This window comes from Dicentrarchus labrax, unplaced genomic scaffold (assembly GCF_905237075.1).
Source record: "Dicentrarchus labrax unplaced genomic scaffold, dlabrax2021, whole genome shotgun sequence".
Lineage (NCBI taxonomy): Eukaryota > Metazoa > Chordata > Actinopteri > Moronidae > Dicentrarchus > Dicentrarchus labrax.
Window position 1 is genome coordinate 19,674,220 of NW_026136710.1, and position 18,289 is coordinate 19,692,508.

The 18,289-nt window shown below is 39.2% G+C and overlaps 1 protein-coding gene across 8 annotated transcripts in view; it reads right to left on the reverse strand.

Moving 5' to 3' along the window:
- cacna1bb (calcium channel, voltage-dependent, N type, alpha 1B subunit, b) overlaps nt 1-18,289 on the reverse strand; it is a 152,349-nt gene that overhangs the window by 83,477 nt on the left and 50,583 nt on the right. For all 8 annotated transcript variants that reach the window (XM_051412661.1, XM_051412662.1, XM_051412658.1 and 5 more), the window contains exons 6-8: nt 5,805-5,896; nt 4,629-4,781; nt 69-256 (exon numbers count right to left, since the gene is read on the reverse strand). In XM_051412661.1, coding sequence (XP_051268621.1) covers nt 69-256; nt 4,629-4,781; nt 5,805-5,896 — 433 coding nt within the window. The remainder of the gene's footprint in view (nt 1-68; nt 257-4,628; nt 4,782-5,804; nt 5,897-18,289) is intronic.

Genomic DNA, 18,289 nt, shown 5'->3' on the forward strand with positions numbered 1-18,289 from the left:
GGAAATGCCAGCAAGAAATCAAGCTTATACTACAAACAGCAACAGGTCTTTAGTGCATAGGGACTCACGCTGTAGAGGATGTCCACCCAACCCTCCATGGTGATACACTGGAACACAGTAAGCACCGCAAACAGGATGTTGTCAAAGTTGGTGATACCAAAGTTGGGTCCAGTCCAGTACTCCCTGCACTCGGTCCCATTGGGACAAGTCCTTGCTGGGGGCTCCAGACCACAAGGCCAGTCTGCTGCTCTCTCACCTGACGAAAGACAAATAAAGAGAGGAAGGGAATGAGTTTTCTGTATGTATTTCTATGTTTTCAGGTGAACATGTAAATTTGGTGGATTTTATTTGAACTGATTGTAGAGTATTTACTGGATGGATGGATAGATATATCTTGAAGTGAATGATTCAAGCACCCAGAATGGCTACAGCAAAACAGCAGAGCAACCCCCCTTCACCAACTTTCTCCAGCTACCTCACGTTGCTCTAATGTGTCCCATGATCTCCTAACAATTAGTCATCAGTCATGATGGGAACATTTCCAAAGGGGAAACACCCAGGGACACACCACACTACCATCCAGTAGATACTCTAGGTTCTATATGGAAAGGTTTGGGTCACAGTTCCTGTAATGAAAAACCAGCAAGAAAGATATTCTCCATCCAGAGAGGGACGAGTTAATGTTGATCCCCAACAAGTCACACACAGCTCTAAATCATTTTTGTGTCATTGTGTGTTTGCTACTATCCCCCTGAAAACTGAGATCTCCATTGTAATCACAGTTTATCTTACATCTTTCATTCAAACCAGTTTATTATACTTGAGGAATCAACTGGTGCACCACAGCTGCAGCTACAGCTGCCAGCACGCTGCAGACAACACCGGCTGAAGAGTCCTGAGTCAGACCATGATTTCAGTGTTGCTTATTGGTCTTTACATGCACACCTCAGTGTGACGAATCTAGTCCTGATGTTACCCACACACACAGCATTGTTGAGGATGTGCATTTTCAGGTATACATACATACAGTTGTGTTTTAAGTCTGAAGTCAGTCTTTACATATTTGTCTTGAAACCCCGTAACGCAAACTTTGATTAGTATTGTGCTCTGTTGTGAATTTGAAAAAGATGTGTTTTCAGGTTTAGTCAGCTTGTTGTGGATGTGGTCAAAGTAAGCAAAGCTTGGGGTTTCAGCGATTATTAAGTGACAGTGAGTTACAGAGATAGTACCAGAGTACATGGAGGATGCTGAGAGTTTGTTTAAAGGATGTGCTGGCACACATGTCAGCAGATGGGGATCAGAATAAAGAATAAATGTGCTGAGTATAACAGATGCCTTGTGCACCCAGCGTTTCATGAGGGATAACGCCACGATCACAAGTTGTGCCAAGTTTTAACGATGATTTGCAGAGCCAGATTGCACAGCCAACATCCCTCAGGTGTCACTCCAGTGAAATATGTCCTTTCCTTCCTACTGACAGGTGCTGTGTCAGCCGGACTCAGCATCCACGGATGATAAGGGAACGTCTCCGGTCTCTATTTTCTCCTGGTGGGCGCAGTTCCTCGTTGAAAAGTAGAGGTTTTTTTTTTTTTTTTTTAAATACAAATGTATGTTATTTGTGTTTATTTAGATTTAAAAGGTGTGAAAATAAAAAAATCAAGGTGAAAATTTTTAAAATGCTATTCCCAGTGATTGGACACTGATGTTGCTTTTTAAAACTTTGTCTTATGCCTGCTTACTTTTATTTATGTTAAAACTGGTTTAAATTATCTGATGAAAAACAAGAAACAAAACACTACATAATGAAAAAAGAGTAAATTAATAAAGAATATGTTTAATAAAGTACATATTTTATAGTGCTGTGTGCTTTTCAGTGTCATGTTGTTGATGGCCATTAAATTTCATGTGCATGTGAACAAATTTATAGGAATACTTGTAAATATTTTAGTGAACCACAGTGAGTATCAGTACAGAATTTCAATGCAATGAGTAGTGCAAGTGTAAATGGGATATTGGTAAGTTGAAAACTGTTTCAATGCTTAATATACATTTGCAGCAGACTACATAAGATCTTAAATCATTTTGGACTTTATGGAGTTTGTTTATAATCTAATTAATGTCACAAGGGAAATTATCCATTTCAATCCGTCCATGTATTTGTCCCAAACAAAACTGGATTAATGGCTCATTATTATTTATCTAAATGCAACATCTCAGTAGAGAGAATTAAAGAGAAGAAGAAACAATTTTCCACCATGCAAAGGACAGAAGCCAAGGTCTTCAATAAGCTTGTGCTCAAGTGAAGGTAAGCCCGATGAATACGCACTTGAAAAAACACAAACATGCAAACACACTCAGACACATGGCACACAAGGGCTTTATGGCTTCATCCAACATTACCAGCTTATGACACACACACACACACACACACACACACACACACACACACACACACACACACACACACACACAAAGAAGCAACCTTCATGTAGAAAGTTGTTACCGGTGCTGCTCAGCTTAATCAAACCCTGCTGTGACTCTGTGGCTAAAATAACTCAATAACACACGTACTGTACATTAGCAGGCTGTCACAACTGCTCACACCACTACGAGCACACTGACTGGGTTGAAACACACACACACACACACACACAAACACACACACACACACATACACTGAGAAACAGATACACGTATTTTACAGCTGGCCCAGCCAATAAACCCTCAAGTTACGCCTTCACACTCTAGTTGACACCAGCAGTGGGGAAATAAAGCTTTCTCATAATTTTTATCACTGCATTACACAATGGGTAATTTCCGTCTGACTGTTTTCTATAATTACTATAATGCTGTAGTATAATAATTACACTTTAATAGTAACCTGGCTGTGATTTATCAGCAATGGTTTTTGCTGCCATGCTAATGCAAACACAGGGAAGGACACAGTCTCTCTCTCCCTCCTTGTTATTTTCACATATTAAAAAGACCAAGCCAGTGATTTTGGTGATTCGTGCTCCTGCAGAGAATATTTTACAGTAACGCTAACCATTTTACAAATTGTGTTTTGGATTTTTTCAGACTTAAAACACAACACGCAACTCTTCTCCAGTGGACTGTGCTTCATTTCTTAAATATTTTCAGCTTTCAGCCTTCATAGCATGAAAGCAGGATAGTGTAATTGTGGTGAATAGAGCATAGTGTACTGTAGAAGAGTTGTGCTACATGTTTCAAGTGTGATGGACTTGCATTTAAGGTTGCCGTTTGTGCATTCTCAAACTTAGAAAGTGGTGTGATCATTAAGCATTTATTTGTGAAAAAAAAAACTGTTTGACATTTTGAGTACACCTACTAGTACTTTTTACACTGTCATGGTTTCTATGGTGGAAAGCACTATGTAGGGAAATTAAGATGTGGTGCCACATTTTCAACTATTTCCAGTCAACTTGAACAGTTTTAGGTCACCTGTAAATATGTAAAATCTATCTTTCTCTGTGGTTATAAATTACATCCAAGCATACACTCTAACAAATATGGAGAGTTTCTATAATTACATAGCTGGTTGAAGTTTTGAAGTTTGATTTTCAGAGGAATTTACTTGAATGAACTGCGGCATAATAAAAACAGAAATTATTCTCGTTCTCATTAGCCTCTATGTTTGTATAGTTGTATGCTTCCCCTTAATTTACAACTGTTCATTTGAACTGCTGTTCAGCTAACTGAAGGGCATTTACTTGTAACAAGTGGAATTGTACAAAATGAACACTTTATTTGACCTATAATTAGTACCAAATTACAGAGGCTTTTTCAGGAAGCTTTCTTGGAAATTGCAAGGTAATCAAGTACAGACTTTTCAAATAAATCTGCAATTAAACTGCCTTACCATCTCATCAGAAAATAACACCAACTTGATGTTCAGTGTGATCGATCATTTATAGGAACTTTCAAGAGTTAAGCTTCAAAATTAGATTTTTGTGGCTGCCTGAAAAAGTCTGAAACTTCAAAGCATCTATAATTGAAAATGGTAAGCAGTAATGTAAATATTTATATTTAAAGAGATAAAACATGCAAACACAGTTATAGAGAAGCTGCTCGACTCCCACTCTCTCTGTCAGGTATTACACTGCTGCAATATCACCACTAGCACACCCCTCAGATGTAGGAGAAAGATAGAACTAGTGAATTGCAACCTCATTAACATCGTCTGAGGTAGCATTCGATCAGGAGGCTGAGTACATAAGCATCCCTATTGAGTTACAGCGGAAACTATCAATCAAGACCTGAAGACTGTGAAAATACCATTCATCAAAATCAAGACGTGAAAAATGGTTGTCAAAGATTCTGCTGCGCTCTTGTTTGTTATGTTGATAGAGGCGCACTGCCTGCCAGCGCTGCCACATGTACATTTACAACTTATGAATCATTTATGGATGCCTGCATACATATGCAATGCAATATATGTTATCATCCGTAACAAATACAGGAACACAGCTGAAAGGGAAAAAAAGTTTTTCCTGGCGTCAACTCAGCTGATAGTTAGTGTCGCTCACACACACACACACACACACACACACACACACACACACACACACACACACACACACACACTGCAGCCAATCTGTTGCTCTCACCAGTGTCTATCCTGAAGCAGGTGGTGTGGAATTTGCCCATGTAAAACTCCACCCCGATGATGGCAAACATGACGATGGCGAAGAAGAGCAGCAGGCCGATCTGAAGCAGAGGAACCATGGCTTTCATTATGGACTTCAACACCACCTGGAGACCTGAGAGACAGAGAAAGATGCGGGAGAAGGGAGGGGAGAGAGTGTGAGCAGGGCTTGGTCTATTTCTTGAAAATGCCGCTTCAAAGGATAATCAAGGTTTATTGCAACTTGGGTCTTATTTTTAATGTTTTGGCCATCAGTTCTACCAGTTGTGATAACATTGCACTTACCAAAGCAATTGTTGAGACACAGCTACATCACTGCAATTAAGTCCAATTTGGTCTGTAAACTGCAATGGATATTTACTCTCTCACTTCTTTTTTTTAAGTTATTTTTTTGGCCTTTTATTGCCTTTATTTGATAGTTACAGCTGAAGATAGACAGGAAAGGGGGTAGAGAGAGGGGATGACATGCAGCAAAGGGCCGCAGGTCAGATTTAAACTCTGGCCTGCTGCAGCAAGGACTCAGCCTTGGGTCACCAGCTCTACCCACTGAGCTAACCGGGCGCCCCTACTCTCTGACTTCTTGTGTTTCTCTCACCGTCTAACTTCATTTTAGCAATGTTAAAGGCTCCAAGATCTCAGTAATTAAACTGATGAGCAATGTTTATTTAATTATAACCAACTATCCAAGCTATAATAAACAGGAATTATCCTTTAACTATTGAATTCAACCTTTTACTGTAGCTCACCCAAGCTTCAATAAAAGTCTGCTCCTCATTTCAATCATTTATTGAAAACTTTCCAATTTAAAAGACAAAATGAAAACTTCATAAAATAATCAATGAGTCATTTACGTATTGAACTGTTTACTGTGATATTAGCCCATATAGCTGTATGATATTTTTTAAAACAGTTTTACAAAGTGAATTAAAGTAACACCTACTGCGTAGGACAACAACTATATCAAAGCACAAAAACAGAGGTGGAAAAATATCATGGATGAGTGCTGCCCTGTAATCCCTACACTAAAATCCCAGCTGAGGCGCAAATTGGACAATAAAGTTCCTGGAGTTTCTACAAACCTCTTTCTCTATACAATAATCTCTCCAATGAAATCATAAAATCTTCAGATGTTACTTACTGGGGATTCCTGACACGAGTTTCAGGGGTCTCAGCACTCTCACAGCTCGCAGTGTTCGCAGGTCAAAGTCCGAACCCACCGTGGCCAGGATTCTGTACATACACACAGACACAAAGATCAATAATCTGAAGAATCCAGCTATTTTTGGATGTTATTAAATTATTTTTCAGTCTATATAATGAAAGACAGGTATTAGTATAAAAGTTAGTAGAAAAAGCAGCAAAATCGTCACACACACTAACCAGAAAATATGTTTTTGCTTGATCAATAATTAAAACAATTAATCAATAATCAAATGTTGGTTGAGTAACAACTAATAATTTAAGCACTACAGCGAGGGCTGCAATTACAGCTTTCATTTTCATTCTTGTTAATCTGTTGATTCTCTGGTAGATTTATGAATGTATAAAGTGTATAAAATGTCAGAAAACTGTAAACATAAACAAAAAGTCTTTCACAAAGCTTCTCCAAAATGATTGTTTTGTCCACCCAAAGATAATCAATTTACAGTGACCAGCATCATCGTTGATTACATTCTACTGAATCAATCGACTAATTGATTAATTAACTAATCACTGTAGCAGTAACAGAAATAACAGGACAACTGGGTACTTTTCCAAGGAACCTAAGAAACAGAGTGCCTTGGGTTTTTCCACTGATTCATTAAAAATTTCATTTTATGCTAGATTGGTCAAAGAGAGCTGCAGCTAACAGTTTTCATTAATGTTTATTCTGTTGTTTATTTTTTCAATTAATTGATTTATTGTTGTGTGTAAGAGTAATGAAAAAAATGCAAATTATAGTCTCCCAGAGCCCAAGGTGTCTTCTAAATGTCGAAAACAGAAATATATTCAATTTACAATGATAAAATAATTCAGCACTAGTACAAATAACCCCCCCCCCACACACGCACACACACACGCACACGCACACACACACACACACACACACACACACACACACACACAGGTTGATCACATATGTGTCTGATTACATCATATGCCGTTTATATCTGCTTTTACCTACAAGTCGAGGAACGGCACACTGTGGTGAGTGAGTGTGAGTGTGTGTGTGTGTGTGTGTGTGTGTGATGGCCATTGAGCCACAGCTGGCAGCCGTCATTACAGGCTGTACACAGAGGGGGAGCTTAAGTGCTCCACTGAAACACACAGAAAGAAAAAAAAACCCACATGCTCTAGGCTAAGGAGAGAGAGAGAGAGAGAGAGAGAGAGAGAGAGAGAGAGAGAGAGAGAGAGAGAGAGAGAGGGGTCAACAAAAAGAGAGGAGGAGGAATAAAAAAAAAATAAGAATTACTGTAAACATATTGATGCTAAGTGAACCGCGACCAGGAATGATATTAATTTGATCTGGAATCTAAGAGACATTCCTAAACATTCCCTACTTTGGGAGACTGCACTTCACAAGGCAATTTACGAAGGAATGATACGTCTCTACAAGCTTTCAAGGAAGCTAAGATACTCTTATCAACATTTTGACTCTGGCTTTCTATGTCTTTATTTGCTGTTGCAAAAAGTTATGGACATAACACACGTGTGTGTGTGTGTGTGTGTGTGTGTGTATATATACCTTCGTAATATCCTTGAGGGCAGTCTACAGCAAGCAAATGTACATTGTTTACAAAATTAGATCCACCCCACCCTACACTTTAAAACAAAACCTACACCTTTGCCTTTTTTTTTTTACTGGAAACTGTATTCATGATGTGTTTTTCAAAACATTATTTATAACATCCCAAATGGGTATGATTTTTAAACCTCTCAGTACGGTCTCAAGTACCGTCGTGTGCCCCACAGCAAGAAGAAAATCCTCAAGGATACAATAGCTTTTATGTAGAGGGAAGCACACACTCTTGTGTAACTGAAAGAAATACAGTACACACACACACACACACACACACACACACACACACACACACACACACACACACACACACACACTAAAGAAAGAAAAAGTAGAAAACAAGAAAGGTCGCTTATTGCTCCCTGGTTACCAGTTGGCATGGTAACAGATAAAGCACATCTGTGCTTTATGGGAATTATCATTATGGGTGAAATCAGTCCGCTGGGATGAAAGTGCCTGTTTTGTAATATAGAATATATTGTTTTATACAAGTTTCATACACAGGCGTCGCAGTTGATCACATTTTCAGACAGTGATGGATTTTCAGATGCTGCTTTTTATTATTTTCTCATCACTTTCCCACGTGCAAATGATTATTTTTATGTATCATACTGTTTTATAATTTTCAGCTCCACGTAGGAAACCTCGATAAAGAAATAAGCAGTGAGAGGGAGGAACAGCAAAGTGAGACATTAGAGCTGAGGGATAACTTAAAGTGCGTATGGAAAAAGAGCCTCATTACCCACACACCAGCATGAGCATGCATTCACAGAAACTTCACTGCAAAGAATCAAAAACTTTCAAACCCGAAATCAAATCAAAGGCGCCTCCAGACTCTGCTGAGAAATACAGCCTTTGCCCAGATTTGGAGGGCACAACCATGTGTGTCTTTTGCAGTATCCCATAACCCTTCGTGCCCTATCATTTGTTGACCATTCAGGGGATCCTTATCACCATCGACTTTTAGAATTTTACTTGTTGAAGTCTAGATGCCAAGATGGTATGGACGTTTTAATTAGATGCAAATAAAATCAATAACAGCAGCAGACACAACAACCACCACGTGCCGTAGGTTGCTACGGCAATGTATGTCTGACTGAGATGAGCTCCTAATGACCAGATTGAATCCTCCAGATGTACATGTTTCACCTGTAATAGTCACTGCACTGTCCAACACCTCACAGCAGACGAGAGGTCACCTCCTGTCATCATTAATTGAACTAATGACTGTCAATCACACATCAAAGGAGACACCCAGGTGGGGCAGTGTCGCCTATCTGATCCTGTACTTCTCTGTACTACAATATGCTATTTTTACCATGTGTTTCTCGTTTTATGTATCTATTTTATCATGGATCTTGTGTGAGAATAATCATTATAGTTAGTTAAACAGCTAGTTTCTTTGCAACTAGTGCAGGAAAAAAAACATGGTATAGTTCGCACATTGCATAGTTGATTTAAAAAAATTTGCAGCCCATATTTCAGGCTTGCAGTTCTTCACGTTGCACATTGTGCCATAAAACAACAAACACAAGTCAGACCAGTGATTAAATTTTTTTACTATACTGGGTATAACGTTAATGGACAAATGAGGAGCAAACAAGAATAGTCTATTCACAGTACATAAAGCCCCTTTGACCTGAAGAAACAGACTGAAAAGAGGATATAAAAACATGAATCATCCCTCTGTGCTGCTTTTATACCCTCTACAATCAATAACTCACTTTGTTCTGCTAAGTGCGCACATGTATGTCTGTGTGTGTCCATTCTAATGTCCTTGTGTGTGCGCATTTGCCTGTGAAGGGATGATGTGATGACTGTGTAGACAGACAGTCAGTCAGGGAGCAAGCTGAAGAAGAAGCTATGAGTTTTAATATCCCTTTATCATCACCACAATATATCCATGTGGGCGCCAGACAGTGGCACAGGAAATATGGAGGGTGATGCTATCGTCTGTCACTCGCTCACACACACAGAGCCACGTGCCACTTTCCTCCGTATTGTCACACACAGGTACAACCATTTTGCTCATCTTCAGGGTCGGACCACTCAATAACAAAAAGAAAAAAATAAACAAATATATTTACAAAGACACATATTCATACAAAAGCAGAAAAAGACACATGACTTCCTCCTAGGGCTACAAATTCACACATACAGTACACAATTAAGTAACCATTTCCTGTGTGGTTCATTATATCCAGATGCTGTGATTCAGCCTTTATCGCTGGAGTATAAATATAACCTGAACTTATTTAACCTTGAAGAAACAATAGAAGAACGACACAGAGAGATAAGAGTGATTCATGCTGCCCATCAAAATCTGTAGGGATGGACACATCCTTCACTTCAGCTGTCTGTTCATTTTTGTTCTTCATGCAAAAACAATGTGACCTATAATCATGTTCACTTAAATGGACATGCTTTTAGAACTGAATTACACTTTTCCTCCTCGCGGTTCAATGGATGAGCTTTCTTACACATGAATGGAGGTGTAAAGTGTCCAATGGGTGCTTAGCAGGAGAAAGGTGAGAAAACACAGTACTACCCGTTAAATATGAGACTTTACAGTTCAATATTGGAAATTCAAGCTCTGTGAATCAATCCTTTTGTATTGCATTACCAATGGAGCATTTTAGCCTCTTTCAGCTTTTAGTTGTACAGTTAATTTCATTTTGGTTTTGTCTCCCCATAAACCTTGTTTCCAGCAGCAGGAAGCTGTTTTAAGCAAACAAAGTCTGTTAAACCCACCGTACTCTACTTGTCCAGTACCAAGCTCCACATTGATGAAGACTGGCTGGTGAAAAAGAGCCACCTCTCACCTCTAACCAAATCAGAGCTAAAATAAGAGTGAATATTGGAATTATATTCAACAGTTGGACAGAAACATAACTCCAAATGAATGCTAACGTTGCTACGAGATGTGTAAATTGGCAACTGCTAACAGGCCATAACAGCTTTTGAAGGTAAGGACAGGGCTGTTTGCATTGTCTAACTTAAAGGGACAGTTTATCCTCAAATCAAAAATACATATTTCCCTCTTACCTGTTGTGATATTTATCCATCTATATTGCTTTGGTGTGAGAGGCAGTGTTTTGGAGATATCGACCACAGAGACGCCTGCCTTCTCTCCAATATATTGTGATGGAACCAGATGGCACTCGGCTTGTGAAAAAATAAGGTTAGGGTTTCTCAAGATAATCCACAGACCTTATTGTGAGCAGTTTCATGTAAGAACTCTCTTGTTTCAACCTAACTGTATCATATCACTGCGTAGAAGGAAGTGTGCTTGTGCTTGTGCTTATCACAGCGTAGGATTTAAACATTAATGGTATCCTCATCAGTTGAGCACCCCTGTACCATAGTACATAAAACTGCTCATAACCAGGTCTGTGGATTATCTTGAGTAATCAGTTCATAATTTCTGGAAAGAGATATTGCTGTTGGCTTTTTCAAATTTATTTTTCGGGGGCCTTGAGCACAACAGGCCGAGTGCCATTTAGCTCCATAATATTGGAGAGAAGGCAGACATCTCTGATATTTCTAAAACTCAGCAACTCACACCAAAACAATTTAGATGGATAACTACAGGTAAGAGTATAGAGTAAAATGTGTATTTTTGATTTTGGGGTGAACTGTCCCTTTAAGTGAGCCAAAGCCATATCCCAAAATGTTCAACATCAGAGAAACAACCAAAATGAAATAACACAGAGGTGGACACAGAGGTAGTTGAGAAAAAGAGAAGAAAATGGAGAAACGCAGCCTTCTCGTGGGGCTGAGTGATGTAGTTTAATTACTGCGACCCTACCCAGCTGGGGGCCGGGGGCTGTGATTGAGTTTTTCACACATCTCGGTAAGAGGAGACGGGGGCTCCCAGAGGACAGACAAGAGAACATGGTGCTGAAACCTGACTGAATAACCGGCTGCCTGTGTGTCTGAACATTACCAGCTGGTCACGGACTGTCTGTCTGCTTCACTGACTGTCTTTCTGCACGCTTGCCTGCCACGCATTTGAACAGAGCCAACTAGAGAATATTTTTATTCAATAACTGCTTGTTGAGCCGGTGCTGTTTTATTAAGTATGTCTTCCTGCCTGTCTGCCATTTCAGCTCAGTAAGGACAATGAGGAGCGAATTATCCCTGAACCATAGTCACAGTCTATGCCAGTTTCATTTCAAGTTTTCCTGCAATCATCTTTTTCTTACTACTACTAATGTGGCTACTTATGCAGGTGCCATAGTAATGTATGGCTTTCAAAGCATACATTAATGAACATTACTCCATATAAAACACACTGCAGGCAGTCCTCATTGTTGGGGGGAAAACCGTACCGGTTGACAGTATAAACAGATAACGGGATGGAGAGCCACTAGAGGAGGATTTTTAATACAGAAGAAAAGAAACAATTTTAGATATACTGGTACATGTCAGGATATTATGTCAGTACCCAGCAGTAAGCAGCACATTAGGGCATCTCACTTCGAAAGGTACACTGTTTGCTGCCTGTTGTTCTGGAAACATAGACAAGACTGTCTACCTGATGACTTGTCAAACTGCATATAATATTTTTGTCTGTTCAAATGCCTGCCTGTGTCTATGAGATTACCACCAATGTGAGGTCAGATGTTATTGATCTGTTATATATCCCAGACTCAAAGGATCCTTTTTTGCCCTTTTAGCAGTAAGGGCTGGGAATGGCATTGTTGGTTGGCTGGTCCATCTGTCTCCAACTACTGACCAGATCCCCAGAAGACAATCCAAATCATTTTATAAAAGTCAGACCTTATTGTCAAGCACCACAACCACATTTCCTCTTTAGTCTTGAAAAGTTCTATATCATTGATGACTTTGCTGCACAGTCTTTACCATGGTGGATATACCTTTAATATCACTGGTTGTTCTAGGCCATTGCTGGCTAAGTGGCAACTCAAAGAGCATTACCACTTTATGGGAATATTAAAACTACAGGATTTCCCTGCTATTTAATTCACAGACGTTTAAATTAATTTCCAGAAAATGTAACATATCATAATATATATGGACATGGCCAGATACAATTACACAGACAAGACTGATTGTATCTGCATTACCCAAACCTAGAGTCAGTCAGTGTTTGTCACCTACCTGTCTGTCATTCTCTCTACCTGTCTGTTTCATTCTCAGACCTGGGTGCAGAGCTAAAATTGCATCCTTTAAAACAAGTCTAAATGGTCTCTGAAATGTAAATCTATTCTATTTCATTTACATAAGAGTTAAGAGTGCATGGATGTGTGGGCAGACACACACACACACACACAGACACACACACAGACAGACAACACACAATGCAGAAAATAGACCTCATCATTAGACACAGACCATTTCTTGCCAATTAGACCTTGTTTCTACCATCTCATCTAATAGGAAACGAGCCAACCAATCATGAAAAAGGCTTCATTATGTCACATCCTGTTTGTGAACAAAAGTGGAGTGTGTTCCTGTGTGTGAATGGTGGTGGGCCGTATTGCCATGATGTTATACGATGTGAGTGGACAGCTGTGACAGAGTCAGGAGAGCAAGCATTTCCCACAATGCACATGAGGACAGAAGGGGGTACTCATGAACTCATCGTGGCTGCCAGAGCCACTTGCCGTCAAATATGGCTGCTGTTGTAGTGCTGCGGCTCTAAATTAACACTGCATGCATGCGCAGACATGCACACCCACATACACACATGCAGGCTTCCTTCTTATTAGACTCATAAACAAGTCAAAGGCAAGGGACTGAAAAAACAAGCTTGCTCACATCCTCAGGCTGGGATGTAACGCAGCTCTGATTTTGATCACGCTCGATTCGCTCAGGTCTGACAACCTCCTATTTCATTTACATCCATCAAAACTAAATTAAAAAAACAATGGAGATGTTTCAGTTAATGTTGTCAGACTTCAGAGAAGTGGGTGTTTTTGTTCTAAAGGTGATATCGAACTTTCCACATGTTAAAACTACAACAAAAATGGAAAATTGAATAAATTACTAACTAACTAACATTACTCCTCCACAGAAATAGCATAACCTCAAGTCTGTCCCCACCCACCAGGGAAAAAAGCTATCACACATGAAATAAACAATTAACAATACTAAATGATTTGATTAGATGGATGTTGTGTCTTTTGCAATATAAAGCATTTTGCTTTGCATCCTTGCCCATGATAAATGTGCCTGTTTTTTATGGTTATACAATATACACTGTCAGTGGGTTGCACACACAATCCAAGCAGGTTTAAACAAAGCAATACATAGACATTATAGAATATACAGTATGCTTTTGTCACTGGTAGAGTTAGGTGAGGAGATTGATATCCATTTAAACTAATCTTGTGCGATAATTAAAAAAATGTGTGGTTAGCTTAGCTTAGCACAAACATATAAAGCAGGGGAAAGAAACTGGCTGGCCTGCACCTTAAACCCAGTCAGGTCTTATGACCCATCACCTTACAATAGTAGACATAAGCATATGCAAATTTATATGTAAATACTAATGTTAGATGCAATTACATTAAGTATAAACATGTAAAGCAGTATCCATTGTGTTAGTATTTATGTTGTAATATCTCTGGACAAGCGCCAACCAAACACAGTACTGTAGATTTGTAATAAATAAAGCTAAAAAGACTCAAAAGGAAAAGTCACATCACAGAAAACAGGTGTGTTCATTTAGTGTCAGTCTGTCTGATCAGGTGCCAGCAGTCCTTCCTCAGTAAACATAAACAGCACAGCAAAAGAGTAGGTGTTCCCCCTTTACCCTCCCCTCTCTCCTCCCTCCCCTGCTGCTCCCTCCGTCGCTTCCTACATCTGAATGTTAATTAACCCCTGTAATGAGTCCCAAGTTGTCAAAAAACAACACACACGTTGCTCCTCAGTGCCACAGTCAGATTAGTTGAGGTTGAAGTGAGACCCAAGTTGTTGTTTTTTTCTTTCACACATATTGTAGTTGCCTGAAGTGAGTAATGGCAGAAGCAGAAAGAGAAAATAGAGTGAGAGAGAGGGAGGGAGGAAGAGAGAGAAAGGCTGACACAGTGGTGTGCGGGGGGGGGTTCAGCCATGTGCCTCTCCGATTGGCACATTTTTAATTTTCACCAATGCCCCTTGGAGAGGCTGAGCATGCCACTGGGTCGCCACCTACAGCGACCTGAGCCTCACCCTGTTACTAATGATCAAAATAAATACATTTGCAAAGTTTCCCTCTATAACCGATAACATTATTTTCTGCACTTTGTCCCACTCAAAACAAACATTCACTGGGTCCCAATCTTTTGCTGCACATTCATTTGTTCTTGTAATTTTCACAAGAACACATAATTAACAGAGTAAAGAGTGCACAATCTCACAAAACAACCAGAAGCAATCAAAGCAGAAAAAGACCAGAGGTCTGCGGAAAAGAAAGTTTCAGAAAAAGAGACCCACAGTCAGACCCAGTCTGGGTCAGGATTACTGGATCCAGTTCAAAATGTGGTGGACCTAAACAGATCTAAACATAACACCAACACTAGTAGCAGCATGGAGCTCCCCTGAGTAACAAGCAGCTGTAGTAAAGAAAAGAGCAGCAATAATAAATTTTTTGGTCGGGTTTGGTCAGGGGGTGCAGGTGACACAATGCACATTCCTGCCAACGGTTTACACAATTGCACTGATTTACAGGTGGCGGTAATGCAACAAGAAATGTAGCAGTGAGCCGTCTAAGGCAGCAAAGACTGCTAGCAAGTAAACATATATGAAAACAATGCAGGTTTCAAACTTTTTACAATGAGGGAAATACATTCAACGCATTGTCAGACCTCAAGATACACACAATGCATGAGTAACACTGAATGTAAAAACTTTGTTTACAAGAAAACTCAAAGTACCTTTAAAAACTGCTATTTCTGGCCACTTGGGGGCAGCAGAAACAAGTTAACACAACACTGACATATCATCACCTTTTACACATCCAACAGTTAAAGAGCAACGAGCAACATTGTCATTTATTTGGAGTCCTTTTTTTTGGCTATATGGTAAAAATAAGTCTCTTGTACCAACCTCTGAGGGAGATTTGTGGCTCTTTAGCTGCTAAATGCACCACTATGTTCACCAGCTAGTTGCTAAATCTGCCTGTCTGCTGTTATGTGTTGAGCAGATCACGTCGACTGGGTTTTTAGGCATTTTTTTTAAACAGCTGCGGCCAAAACTGACAGTAAAGTTGTGGGCCGCACAGGTAAACAACGAACACTCCAAGATATCTGTATGGATATGAAACGCTGTTGATGGATATTCCAATGCAATGTAAGGTACGATGAACTGCTCAAAGGTGAAAAGAATAACAAAAGAAAAGAAAACGAATTGTTGATGGCAGTGAGACAGCTCCTGGGAGATCTTAAAGTTAAATCGTAAGTCTTGAATCGTTTCTTGTTAGTCGAACACAGCAACTACATGGATTTCCAGTACACTACAATAAGAGCATGAACATTAGTATGTAGAGTGGAACCGGGACACAGCTTTAGTCATGTTTTACTTTGGCATCCCAGGAGATCAGCTCGTGTTTGGAAAACTTAAAACACATACAGTCCAGGTGTTCCAATAAAACCACTGCAGATCACATGACCTTTCATCACTCATGGATCCATACAGGAAGCAGATGCACGACATAAAGACAGCAGGGGGCTCGAGTGGCTGTCAAATTTGTCAAAAACAGTCAGAAGAGAGTAGTGATAAGCCTGGCAATCTGTAGATCTGGAGTGAGTTTGAATGCTAAAATATTATGATTATTATCATTATCAATAGCACTGCAACAGAAGTGCCGTATGTACATACAGTAATGTAGCCATTAAGGAACATGGAAGACCATATTTTCCCTGTACGAGCGTTATTGTTAGAGGACACTTTCCCCCAAGGAGACATCCTGACAAGATGTGCTGTGATTTATGTGTGGGAATGCAATCAACCCCAACCTCCTCAACTGAATCCTTTCTGGAGAGCTGCATAGACATTACATTATGGCACACATCCATCGCACGGGTAGATTTACATTATATAGATCACGAGGTGCATCACTGGGATTGTAGCTTGGGGGTTTGATAAATCAGGACCTTCATATAAAACGTGTTCTTTATTAAAAAAAAAAGTGTTCTGTCTGGATCTCTTCTGTCTCTGCAGTACGTAAGCACAGAACATTTCAAAGACAGTAAGAAGACCTTTATCTTTATGGGGTGCTTCCTAAAAAAGCTAATAAAAAACATCAGAGAGATGAGAACAACAGACACAAACACACACACACATTAATAAAAAGTAAGATTAATATAAAGCCAGACAGTAAAGATATAGATACAGACAGAATTTGTTTATCTCAGCCAGAGGAAGGCTTATAACTGATGAAATATAACTGAAGATCAGCAAATACTGCATGTCTCCATTCCTCTCAACAAAAACAAAACTTTGGTTGGAAATATTTAACTTTAAAGTTGTTATTGCACTATCTCTGCCAATATCATTGTTCCATCAAATATAAATATTCTAAGTCTTATGCACTTTTTTTAATATTAATTTCACCCAAATTCAGCCCGATGTATTTGGTATCTTTGGAAACTTTGGGCTCTCCACTAAAATTTAAACAGTTCTCTGGGTTTCATCAGTGTTTTTCAGCACAGCATGAGTTTGTAATGGCTGACTCACAGGTGGGTCAGTGGGGTTTTAGAGGTTAATTAAACCTGGGTCTTCCTCTTGATTAACAGTCGCAAAAAAATATATTTTATTCAGTCGTTCAGCTTGAATCATTAAAGATCTCTGTATCAAATCTCCCTTTCCTCTGCCAGACCTGACTGACTGAGCTTTAAATGGCCACACACAAGTTTTACAAACACATTTATCTTTATGCATTTTTTCAATGTAAGATCAACTGTAAATATAGTACATTTTATAATATTTAAATTGAAAGCTCTAGTACAAATATTATTAACAGCAGCAAAGCCAAACAGTTATAATGTAATGGCTTAAAAAGGACTTATATACTACCCCATGTTTCATTTCATTTTTATATGTTTTTGTTATTTACATTGGTTATTTTCAGTGCTTTACCTTATACATACTATAACCGATTGTAAAGGACACATTCGTTGAAAGAAAAGAAAGCTAACATTTGCTGTAGTATTTGATTCACATTGTAAGTGGGTGCAGATATGTACCGTGTATAACCAATGCACAGAATGCACAGAAATCATAAAACATTGAAGGTATAAATGATAGCGTTAAAGACAGAATATCTTTTAGTGTGATTGAAATATTGCCTAATATAGAAGGAATAAATTACATTTGTAATGAAAGGCTCCATGATTACAGTGATAGATTTTCTGTCTATTGTAATGGAAATATGACTGCTGTGATACAGATGAAACTTGGGATTTTAATTTTGCTTTCTGTTTGCTATATTGATCGCAATATATTTGTTATTTGTTTTTTTTTAACTGAATTCCTTTTTGGACTTTTTTTTTTGTCACTTGCTGGCCCCCATGTGGTAGTCATCATCTGTCTCTGCAAAATATCACTGACCAACACATTCAAACCCCATGCTGCCTCCTCAGACTGTAACAGCGTCAGCTAAAATGTTTACAGTACAAATGTTGGGTCTGTTTGAAACACCACTTCTCATTTTCACCACCTAAGTGTGAACAAACTTGTCCTTTATTTGTATGTCTTTGTCACAGACTTCGGTGCTGCTGGTGGTGGTGAAAAGAAACTCCGGGCCCATTGACATGCTAACAGCCAGGCTGTCGTTCACAGAAGTGTAATCAGTGGGGAGATCTGTCTGTCTTGGAAGAAAAAGCTCCCTAATGTGC